Source organism: Staurois parvus, unplaced genomic scaffold (assembly GCF_062004578.1).
Source record: "Staurois parvus isolate SC_StPar_1 unplaced genomic scaffold, SC_StPar_1.0 ptg000102l, whole genome shotgun sequence".
NCBI lineage: Eukaryota > Metazoa > Chordata > Amphibia > Anura > Ranidae > Staurois > Staurois parvus.
In genome coordinates this window covers 2004774-2016796 of record NW_028317898.1, presented here as the reverse complement: position 1 = coordinate 2016796, position 12023 = coordinate 2004774, and the positions used below count along the sequence as shown (strand labels likewise).

Below are 12023 nucleotides of genomic sequence, written 5' to 3'. Positions count from 1 at the left end.
TATCTGTTAGATCTGGTTGGTCTGTTAAATGGTTGATTACAGCAGCTTGATTATGTTGCCCCAAATAACCCCACAACATGATCTGTTCTGTTACTCATTCAGTGGAATACATTTATTCTTTACATGAAGATGATGCACTTAATAGAACCTGACTGCATTATTATTCTCCCCTTTTCCTTTTGGAGATTACTGGCCCCCTAGAAGCACATGCATGTTGCTGGAATTTTTAAATTTTTTTTTTAATACATTGAGCATTCAGTTGAGATATTGTTTCACAAATGTCATAACATCTCTGGTTGGCCTGTATTTGATTTGGTAGTATATACAATGAAATGCCTAAACTTTTCCTACACTAAAAATCTATATTTTCTTCCTTTCCAGGCCTGGATGCTGAACTTTATTATGTCCGGAACGATATCATAAATCACTATGCTTTATCTTTTAATCTGCTCATTCCAACTGAGACGAGCAAGCTCCATTTTAGCTGGCACTCTAAATCTAAGGTATGTGAACTTTATTAAATGCTACATTTGTAATTTTTTTTATATTTCAGTATTTTTAAAAGGCGCTCGCTCTTGCGCGCACATACACACACTATAAGCGACCAAAATCCTATGCAGTTTCAACTATTTCTGGAAAAGTCCATGTTGATTCACATTTCCCTGTTCCTGAGCCCTCCTATTGGCCAGTGAGATTTCCATCAAGACTAGCAAGGAAGCATAGAACAAGAGCAGATAGTGGCAATTGTGCGGGGGTTTGTTTTTTTTCTGTTCTTTCTTTCTTTCTAAATTTAACGCTCCAGATTTGCATATTGCATTACTCAAAGTTTGAATGTGTTTTTAACATTATTTGCTTGGTTTCAGTTGCCAGATTGTGAGAGATTTAAAGTGGAACTTAAAATTAAAGAATTAAAATTGGCGCTTAGGCAAGAATTTTAATGCAGAATAGACATACTGTGTTTCTTCTGCCTTAAAGCTACTTATCTGCTTGTCCACCCCTTGTACAGTAAGACGGGCACGCACAGCTCACTGTAAAAATTGGGCAATGCTGAATCTGACTGAACTCCCATGCATGCGCGGGGCTGATTTCATCCCAACCAATAACAGACGGTGATAGAGACCCAGAAGCTGGCCGTCTGATAGTGTCGGCTGCTGGGCGGGGATCCGCATTGCTGGAGCTAAGATGAGTATTGTTCCACTTTAACTTTAAAACAGTTGTAAAGGTGTTTTTTTTTTTTTTTGTTTTTTTTTTTTTTACTAAAATAACAAACATGTTAAACTTACCTTCTCTGTGTAGTGGTATTGCACAGAGCAGCCCTGAATTGCCTCTTCCTCTGTTGATTCATTCTGGCTTCTCTTGCAAACAGGAGGCTAAGCCCAATTAATGTTATTGGCTGCATGTTTCCTCCACCCAGGTGCTGCGTACAGCATCTCATTGACATGAATAGCTGTGCTTTGCTGTACTTGTATATATGTCATAAATAGAAATGTCATACTACTACCTGGCCGTAACCTCCACAACCTGAACCCTGCCCCCCCTCCACTCTACAGCTGATCAACTTTACGACAGCATCCTTCACCTGTCCTGCCCCGACCTGGCCATGACCACCTATAACAACTTTCTGTCAACCGCCCTTGACTCGCTAGCGCCTTTAACCACACGAAACATCAGACCCCGACCGCTCCAGCCCTGGCAGACTGATCACACCAAAACTCTCAAACAACGCAGTCGTGTGCTGGAGCGACAATGGCGCAAAACCAGATCTCAACTAGCATCCACCCACAATAAATCTGCCTTCAACACCTACACCTCCTCCCTCCACGCTGCCAAACAAGCCTACTTCCTGACCCTCATCAAGACCCTCTTCTCCAATCCTCGTTGACTCTTCTCCACCTTTAACTCTCTACTCTCTACATTGATGCAATTCGCAGGGGCATCACCGCTGCTCAAACTTCCTCCCCTCCCATCCCCTCTCCCTCTGCCTCACCACTGTTCAGACCTCCACGTCACCTAACATTCCTCACACTGAAGCCCCCTTAACCTTCCTGGCAGTATTCCGGAGTGTAGCTCGGGGTAAAGCTTCAGTACCAAAAGCGGTAACTTCGAGCTACACTCGGGCTTACCATGCGGCGTTGCACAGGGATTCCCTACAGCGCTTACCTTGTCCTTCGCTCCCACGATGCGTCCCCTGCAGCGTCCCCGGCCATCTCCTCTGGCCGATAACGGCCTCTGGCTTCCGTGTTCCGGTCCCTGTGACGTCGGGACGTACAGGTGCCAGAACCGGCGGCAAATTTGAAAATTTAAAAAAAATGAAATTTTTTTTAAAACGATTTATTTCATAGCAAAACATTCCTGTATCAAAGCATTTCACATACATTTTGTCCCCACTGCTTTGTCCTGTGCCCTGCCTGCATTTTGACTGTTCTTTCTGCCTGGAAACTTAGAAAAATCCATGGCGTCCAAAAAGCATCCCTTTAGGTCAAAATCGGTTTTAGACCAGCTAGAGAACAGCGATTGTAAATCAGAACCATTTGCAGAATTGAGTGATAATGATTGGTGGGGAAATTCATCATCAGACACTGAAAACGATTTTGCGACTTTGCTCAGTGATGTGCGAACTTGGCGCTATATTTCAAATTTCAGTGTTTTTGCTTTGATTATATTATTGAATTAAATTTATTTTTATTATATTATTATTTTTATGAGTATTTATTAAATAATTACTAAGAATTGCAGGCTTACAATACATAACACCAAATTTCCATGCAAAAAAATGGTACCGCTTTTGGTACAAAATTGCTGACATAATCATACCGCCAGGGAGGTTAACCCTCCACACCTTCGACCTTACTACCATTGAGGAGGTCACCAAAGTCTTCTCTAAAACCCGCCCTACCACCTGCCCCCTCGACCCTGTCCCCTCACAACTCTTACAACCTCCCTCCTCCTCCATCCTACGCTCCCTCACCCACATCTTTAATCTCTTCCGGCACATTCCCCTCCCCTCTGAAGCACGCGCACATCACCCCCTTACTTAAAAAGCCCTCCCTGGACCCCACTGACCCGAACAACCTTAGACCCATCTCCCTGCTGCCATTCGCATCCAAACTCCTCGAGCGCTTAGTCTACAATCGTCTAAGCTCCCACCTCAACAACCTCCTCGATGCCCTATAGTCCAGCTTCCGTCCCCTACACTCCACTGAAACCGCCTTACTGAAACTCTCCAACGACCTGCTAACCGCCAAAGCTAATGGACACTATTCAGTGCTCCTACTCCTTGACCTCTCCGTGGCTTTCGACAGTCGACCACCCCCTCCTCCTCAAAAAACTACACCCCCCTGGCCTCAGAGACTCCGCTTTCTCTTGGCTCTCGTCCTACCTATCACAACGCTCCTTGAGCGTTACCTATAACGCTACCACCTCCCCCTCACTCCCCCTCTCTGTTGGGGTCCCTCACGGCTCTGTCCTTGGGCCCCTTCTCTTCTCCATCTGCACCTCCTCCCTTGGCCAACTCATACACTCTCTCACGGCTTCAACTACCACCTCTATGCCGACGACATGCAAATCTATCTCTCGACCCCTCACCTCACCCCCTCAGTCTCTGCCCGAATCACAAGCCTACTGAACGACATATCAGATTGGATGTCGCTCCACTTCCTTAAACTGAACCTCTCCAAAACTGAGCTCATAGTCTTCCCCCCAGCCCGCACACCATCCCCTACTGACTTCTCCATCATGTCCAACAATGCCACCATCAGGCCTGCCCCACAGGCCAGAGTACTTGGTGTCATTCTTTACTCCAATCTATCCTTCCAGCCCCAAGTCCAATCACTAAAAAACTCATGCAGACTCCACCTCCGCAACATCGCCAAAATACGCACGTTCCTAACCCCAGAAACCATTAAGCAGCTCATCCACTCCCTCATCATATCACGACTCGATTACTGTAACTCCCTCCTCACTGTCCTGCCTCGCCACAGGCTCTCCCCGTTTCGTTTGATCCTGAATACGGCAGCCAGACTCATCCACCTTACCAACCTCTCCGTTTCCGCCACCCCCCTCTGCCAATCCCTCCACTGGCTTCCGATTGCCCAACGGATCAAATTCAAAATCCTAACACTGACGTACAAAGCTGTCCACCATACTGCCCCAAACTACATCACCGAACTAATATCCAAGTAACACCCTACATGCACTCTCCGCTCCTCACAAGACCTCCTTCTCTCTAGTTCCCTAGTCTCCTCCTCCCATGCCCACCTCCAGGACTTCTCCAGGGCGTCACCCATACTCTGGAACTCCCTACCCCAATCCATCAGACTATCACCTACTCTCCTCTAGGTGCACCTCTTCAGGGAAGCCTACCCCACCCCCTGCTAATTTCCGATCTCCTCCACTCTTCTTACCACTCCATCCCACACAGCTATTTCCTCCTATACCACTATCCCCTCCCTCCTAGATTGTAAGCTCCAAGGAGCAGGGCCCTCGAACCCCTCATGTATCATATTGTTATTGTACTGTTCTGTCTCCCATTGTAAAGTACTGCGCTGAGCGAACTGTTGGCGCTTTATAAATACTGTATAATAATATATGGTGATGCAAACACAAGTGCAGCTTACATGCATCTGCAAAAAATAGAAATAATGAAGTCACCTTAGCATGGAGTGAACATCCTCAGCCCTGTGTAAACTTTATTAGAGCAACTAGAAGCAGCTGAGTGTGTGTGGGGGGGGGGGGGGGGGGGGCAAATCTAAGGTGGTGGTGGGGGGGGGGGGGGGTTAATTAAAGGAAAGTTTTGACCCTCAGTGCTCAGAGGTGACTAAACAAGTGTGCCTACAGAGACAACATTCTATTTATAGTTACCTGCCCATTAATTTCTTTTGTATTTTAAGGTGATTTTGGTGTTTCTCCTAACACACTTCTTCCCTGACAGGTGGAATACAAATTGGGGTTTCATGTAGACAATCCCATAGCCATGGACACACCACAGACCAATATCTCAATGCAAGGGGATGTCCCGCGCTCTTTATCAGGTGAGTGGCTGTTGCGAACATTATTCGCATCAAAATTAATTTTTATATATATTTATATATTTTTTTAACAGCGTTACAGAGAGCATGACTGCTTTGAGCTTAGCCTTTTCCATGAGCGCCATCTGGTGATAACTATAATTATTTTCCTTCTGGAAAGGCATTCTTGTCATGTTGCATAGAGATTATCAAAACAGTGCTTACCTCTTGATGTGAACACACAAAGTTTATGAACTCTGCTTGGCAATAGTTGCTTGTTTTGTATCTAGGCAATCCAACTAGTATAATTCCAGTGCAGATCTAGAGATTTAAAAGCCTTTTCTGTGAAGGGAAGATTTGTTTTATGTGACCGACATTGTTACCATTGTTGTCACTTATTATTCCATTATAGCACTAAACCAGAAAAATGTTGATTCAGCAGGCACTTCCTCTGTCTGCTGTAATTCCTGTCACCCTTTAAAAGCATGAGTTGGAACAGACTTGGCATGTTTGAGGGTGTCTTAGGCTACTTTTACACTGATCTGCAGCAAAAATGCATATGCGTTTTTGCTGTGTTTGTGATGCGATTGCCAAGGCTCCTCTGTATACTGCGGTCCTAACTCTATATTTGAGTCTCCAAGTTGGAGCACTTAGAGTGTAGATAAATTAAGGGCAGATTTGCCTGAAGGCAGCCCAATTCTCAAAGAAACAGGGACACCCAGCAAGAGCACAGTGGCAGATGAAGGCATCCGATGAGTCCCCACATCTAACCCAGTAAACAAAAAGATGGCAAACACTCCAATTTATAACTAGCCTTTGCAGCAAAGTGCACATGGAAGGGCAACGCACAACACAAACAATCAAAAAATTGTCCTGCACACTTACCAGCTAGCCTTCATGAAAACCTAATTTGACCCTATCTAACAATTCATGTTAAAACAAGCTAGCTGGGAAGTGTGCTAGGAAATTTGTTTTTATATATTTTTAACTGATGTGCATTGCCCTTCTATATTCCCACGTAGGTAGTCTGTTCAAATAAGTGACAGGTGGAAGACTGCACAAACCTCCATGTGCGTCCTGGAATGTACATCTGCGTGGGTCTGATGCACAGAAACACTCTACAAACAAATGCTATTGCTAATTTGTACCCATTTAAAAAAATTAGCGCTGAAATATGTAATGTGTAAAATAAAAAACGTTTTTAAAAAATAGAAAATTGCATTCTTATAAGCGTAAAGGACTTATGAATGTTAGTTGTATTCATGCTGGCAGACATTTCAGTTTGTGAAGGGCCTGACTGCACTAACCTTCATTTAACTTGCAGACATAAAATCTGGTGTGTGTGTAGAGAAAAAAAAATCAAAACATTTTAGTCTGTCCTGAACCTGGCTTTCTGGGAACATTTGTTGACTTTTCTGTATATACTAGAATGTGTAAATTTGTCATTATCTGTGTTTTTTATTGGGTCTTCATTAACTAGCTTTTTTGTCTTATTTTGTGTGGCAGTGTTTAGAGTGGATCTTTTCTGCTCGGGGAAAATGGACACTGAAGTCCTGTTAGTCATGCAGCTCAACGTAACAATCAGTCCTGCCAAAAACATCACAGTCCTCAATTTTAAGAGGAGGAAAATGTGCTACAAGAGTAAGTGTTCCAGTATGCAAAGCTGAGGCAGATGACCTAAGCCCAGCGTTTTTATCTATTGGAAGAGATATGTGAAAAGGGTAGTATAAAGAATCATACCAAAAGCTGGCTGGTACATCACATTTTTATGGATTAATTTTCATTGTTTGTTGAGTAGAATTAAAAGCAAAACTTTTTTATCCATTTTGGATATCGCAAGGGAGGGCTTTAATTGTCAGATTTTTTTTTTTTTTTTTTTTTTTTAACATTTGTGTCCCATAGTTTTCCATTTTACTTCCTGTCCCATAGCCAAAGGGGAAGTGAGAGGAAATCCCTGTAAGTGAAGGGAATTTCTTGGGTACCCCCAGGTCATCAGAACTAGTGTCCCCGTTGGAAGACTTCCCCTCTATTACTTTTCTGGGGACAACACAAATTTGGGGATTTTCTTTTACTTTCACTTTCAGTGAGGATGGTAACCAGGGCAAAAAGAGAGGGTGAATCTCTGTAACACGGACACAGGCAGCAATAAAAACTGATAAGCGTTCTAATCCCTCTGCATTCTATCCACTTAAAAAAACTTTTTAAGGTTGAAGGTAAGCAGCCTGTATTTCTCCAGCTGGAACTAGAAATCCCAGTATGCCATTCTGTTGTCAGTCTGCTGGGATTAGGAGAATCGCTGAAAGAATTTTAGTTGACTGAATTTATAAATTACCCAGTTTCCTATAGAGTTGTTGCTAAGAAAGTTGACCCCCAACTGTCTGCATCTTCTTCCTTCAGGAGGAATTGGCAGGCGGTACCGTTAGACTTTAGTTCTACTTGGCGTGTCATCTGATTGTATTACACAAGCATGAATTTACTTTTCTGGCAGTTTTAGTGAAGTAAAAATGTTTAAATCCGCTGACAGGCAGTGTTTTTATAACAGAAGAGATCATAGGAGGTCTCTTCTGTCATAGATTCCCCCCTGCTTGTTGGCGGTAATGTGTTCTGAGTGTGCACATGCATAGCTCAGACCACATTTACGGGCCGCTCTATGTGCTGCGATAATGTGACTCTTGTGCTCATGCGTGTGACGTCACAGCGGCCTGGCCATTCAGTCAGCCAAAGGCACAAAACCTGGAAGGATAGACCGGTGAAGATTGAAGCACCAAGGGAGCCATGACCGTGTGCTGCACTGGGGGGGCTCCTTTTCAGGTAAGTCTGTCGTATAGTAAAATGTGATTCATAATAGCACATTTTTCTAACTTTTATTTCTGGCAACATTAATACCACTTTAAGTCCTTTTATTGTACTTTTAAAATGTTTGGTGAAAATACTTCAGAGAATGGTGATTACTTTTATTCTGAAAGTAGTGGGCTGATTCTGTTTCTTCTTTCCACAGAGGTCGAACCAGAGCTCAAACCCCCATTGTCTCCTGACAGGAACAGCACAAGAATTCACTGTAAGAGTTTTATATTCTTATTGCTTTATTGCTGAAAATGGGGGAAGCTGTACATGTAGATAACGATTTTCATTTTTTTCCCTGAATTACCATGAAAAAATTTGTGTGGCATAGTGCGGGCCTGGATAAATCTTCCCAAAATCCCCACCCCCACTTTCTTCTCCTGGGCAGGTGGTCAAAGAAGTTTTTTCCCCTTTAGCCACTTCAACCTCTTCCCCCTACAGCTGTGCTTCTTCCACCATCCAGCCATGCAGGAAAGCCTCTCTACACATTACTTATTAATCTTCCCAGCTGGATCTCTTAATTCTCCTGTATGCACTTATCCTGTCTTATTATCTGATGCCAATTCAGCATCACCTGTACTTCAGGTAAACACGCTGGCAGCATTTAAATTAGGAGCCTTTAAAATATAATCTTCAACTTCTCCCATCCCTGTGCGCCTCATGGCATCCAACTGTATGAGAGTACTATCCTCCTGCAGTCACAAATTCGACATTGGCCACCTCGTGGCTCTCCTCAGCACTCTGCTCTGCGTTCCAAGATTTTTCAAATCCTGACATGCAGAATTGTTGTTTGAGGTAGAAAGAAATAGTTTTACATGGACAAATACCAGTCCACAGGGTAAAAGGGCTTTTATGAATTTTTTTGTGACCAAAAAAAGATTATGCAGCCATGCAATAGTTGAGGAGCATTTTAATGGGAAAATAAAACAAAAACAAATAATTTGCGGAAGGGGCACTAACCGATATTTTTATTCTCTAAAAATCATTTGTACACATACACTACTCAATGGCCCTGTTTTTCATTAAATCCTTAAATCATTTTTTATTGTCATCTACTGCTCCTTGTATTATCCTCCGTGATCTACCAAACCTCTCCTTTTCATCTCATGTGTACTTGTAACGAGCAGTGCACATTAGTTGAGGTCATGTGCATTGCACTGTGTACACTACAATTTGCATAGATCATCTTGTCCATCAAAGTGGCTATGTTCCTACATACAGTGAGACCATGGGGAATAAATGTAACCACCCTCTAACAGAAAGTCAGATCACAGCAGCAAAAAAAATGAAATTGAAGACATGGAGGAGGCTGAAAACAATTGAAGGTACTATTTTGGTTTGGAAAGCAGGATTTAGTGTTCCTCTAACCTCCTTTAAAACCTTTATGTAAAAAGGTTTGATTATGCGATCCACATTTCTGAGCTCATTACAAGTGTGTTCAAATTAAAATGGTTATAACATGGAAAATTACCTAAGACCTAGGGCTTATTAGTTCTTAAATATGATGGCTGCATTATTTTTCTTTCTTCATGCTTTTTCCCCTATATTTACCTGTAATCCTGAGAATAACAGACTGACTCTCCCATTTTGGTTGTGCTCAAACCTTGGCTGCATCTATGGCAGGAGCCAGGGTTTCACCCAGGCTGGACTCCAAACATGTCTGCCTTTGTTCTCCATTACATGGGGGATGGGACAAGTAGTAGTTTACAGAAGCAAGATGACATTGGGTTTGATTTACTAAAACTGGAGAATGTAAAATCTGTTGCAACTGGGCATGGCAGCCAGTCAGCTTCTAACTTCAGCTTGTCCAGTTAAGCTTTGACAAAAAAATTAGGAAGCTGATTGGTTTCTATGCAGTGCTGCACCACATTTTGCACTCTTTAAGTTTTAGTACATCGGCTCCATTGTTTTATACTTTCTATTCAGCTTACAGAAAGTGACAATCATACTTAATTTCTAACAACGCTAACAGCTATTACTCTGTACTTGCTGAAAAGGTCTTGCCTCTAAAATGAAACCTGAGGTAGCCACCACTTATAAGGATCAGTAAGCTAAAATATTACATTTTTGTATTGGGGTTTTTGTGTGAAAGATATTATGATATTGTTGCATTTGCTTTTAAGTAGAACTATAGGCAAAACGTTCTGTTTTCATTTTGGATAGAGCAAGGGAGGGTTGTAACCCCTGTCAGATTTTTTTTTTTTTTCGCCATCTGTGTCCGATTGCTGAGATTTTCCTTCATTTCCTGTTCCATAGCCAAAACGGAAAGAGAGGGAAAATCTTACAATGGGGACATTTCCTCTCCATTACATTTCTGAGAACTACCCAAAATTAGGGATTTTGTTTTACGTTCACTGATAGTGGTAAAGGGGACAAAAAGAGAGGGCGATTCTCCTTAACGGGGCCACAGACCGCAAAAAACTGACACTCATTCCAAATCTCTCTCCACACTATCCAAATCTAAAAAAAAATTGCCTTTAGATATACTTTAATTATAGGATTCCTTTAGGAGGTGAATCATTGAACAGCAGTACTAATGCTAGAACGTTAAAGCCCACCTCTTGACACAGGAAAAAAAATTTATTTCAGTGGCCCTCCCCCTCCCTCCTCCCATACTGCAAGGTAAAATGCTTGTTTCTGTCTAGGGTGGAGAAATAAGGTGTAATGCTTATGGACTTGCTCTGTCAAGCTGCCTCCATCTATACGACTGTTCCCCTGCAGCCTTTACTCTAGGGCTCTTTGTCCGGTGGTTACACACTTAACTCTGCACTTAATACAGTGCAGGAATAAAAGCCCTTTATTGTGCATGAGGATGGTGAGGAACCCAGAGCAGAGATGAGTGCTGGAGCCAGCCAGCGTGTGTGTATATCTGACAAGCCAACTGCTGGATGTCTGATAGAAGCGGTCTAGTGGCATGGCAACCATCTGATCACATCTAAACAACCCCAGTAAATGTCACTTCCAGGTCCCAATGTCACTTTCCCCAGCTGGGGAAAAATCTAATTCATTGGTGCACAGGTGAGACCTCCATGGTCTTTTTAGAGAGAAATTTGTAGTTTACAAGATTAGACTTTGTTCTGACTTTTCTAATATATTACTATATATAGCAAGTTGAGTATTTCACTTTACTGCACCATCATTTCTTTTTTTCCTTTAGTTGATCCTGTTAATGTAGCTCCAACCACCTCAACCCGTGTATTCTACATCAGCGTTGGTGTCTGCTGTGCGGTCATTTTCTTAGTGGCCATTATACTGGCTGTGCTGCACCTTCACAGCATGAAGAGAGTAGAATTGGATGACAGGTAGGTGATTTCTACTAAAACAGCGAGTGGGTGAGGGCTTTAGAGCTTTTATCATGTCCTTATTGTCAGGTTGTGCTTACTGGCTACAATATGAATTGGTTTCTAATTTCCATACCTGCCTGGGTTGCTTGCTGTAACCTTTTACAAGAGTTGGTTGAATTGGGATTCTCTGGAAGTACATCTAAAATTATTGAAATTAAAGTGTTTTATTGTTGCGCATGTGCTGCAGGCCAGTAGCAGAATTCCATAGCACACATGTGCATGCAGCTTGGAGCACAATGGACCCTGGTATAGGGGTATAGGTTTTCCGATTTGGAATGGGCTTCTAATGTACCACAACACACAAAAATCCGACATGAACCTTTTAAGTTGGTTCTCATCAGGTGCTCCAAGATGGCTCATTGCTTTAACTTGATATGAAGTACACCTAAATGTTAGTGGTCCAAGTGGTTTTATTTGTTTTGTTTTTTCTTAAAGCTGAACTACACTGCACCAGAACACCACAAACCCAAAACGCTATGTATGTTTTTAATAATCAGAGCAAACTCCCCCATCCATTCATGTCTCCATGCTTTATTTTGCTGAGAAATTAATTTGAAAAACACCCTCCTAGCATTTCTGGTCATGGCCATCTTGAGTAAGGGCAGGTGATTCATGTAGCATTTACTTCCTGGAATCCATCTGCCCTTAACACAGGCATGCAGGCAGGAGTGTGTGCTTAGCTGAAAAAACACCTCCGCCCCTCCTGAAGATTCCTAGGATGTATGACATAATTTGCATAGGTATGGAAACCAGGAAGTAACTGGGGAAATCAAGTAATAAGGTTTAAAACAGATACATTTGATATATTGTACTTCCCTATTTATTTACTAAT

At 42.5% G+C, this 12023-nt stretch overlaps 1 protein-coding gene across 2 annotated transcripts in view; it reads left to right on the top strand.

Annotated features, from left to right (window-relative positions):
• The window catches only part of RYK (receptor like tyrosine kinase), a 211694-nt gene that overhangs the window by 83084 nt on the left and 116587 nt on the right, over positions 1-12023 (top strand). For both annotated transcript variants that reach the window (XM_089671227.1, XM_089671226.1), the window contains exons 2-6: positions 382-503; positions 4931-5030; positions 6513-6647; positions 8005-8064; positions 11005-11149. In XM_089671227.1, the coding sequence (XP_089527353.1) occupies positions 382-503; positions 4931-5030; positions 6513-6647; positions 8005-8064; positions 11005-11149 (562 nt within the window). The remainder of the gene's footprint in view (positions 1-381; positions 504-4930; positions 5031-6512; positions 6648-8004; positions 8065-11004; positions 11150-12023) is intronic.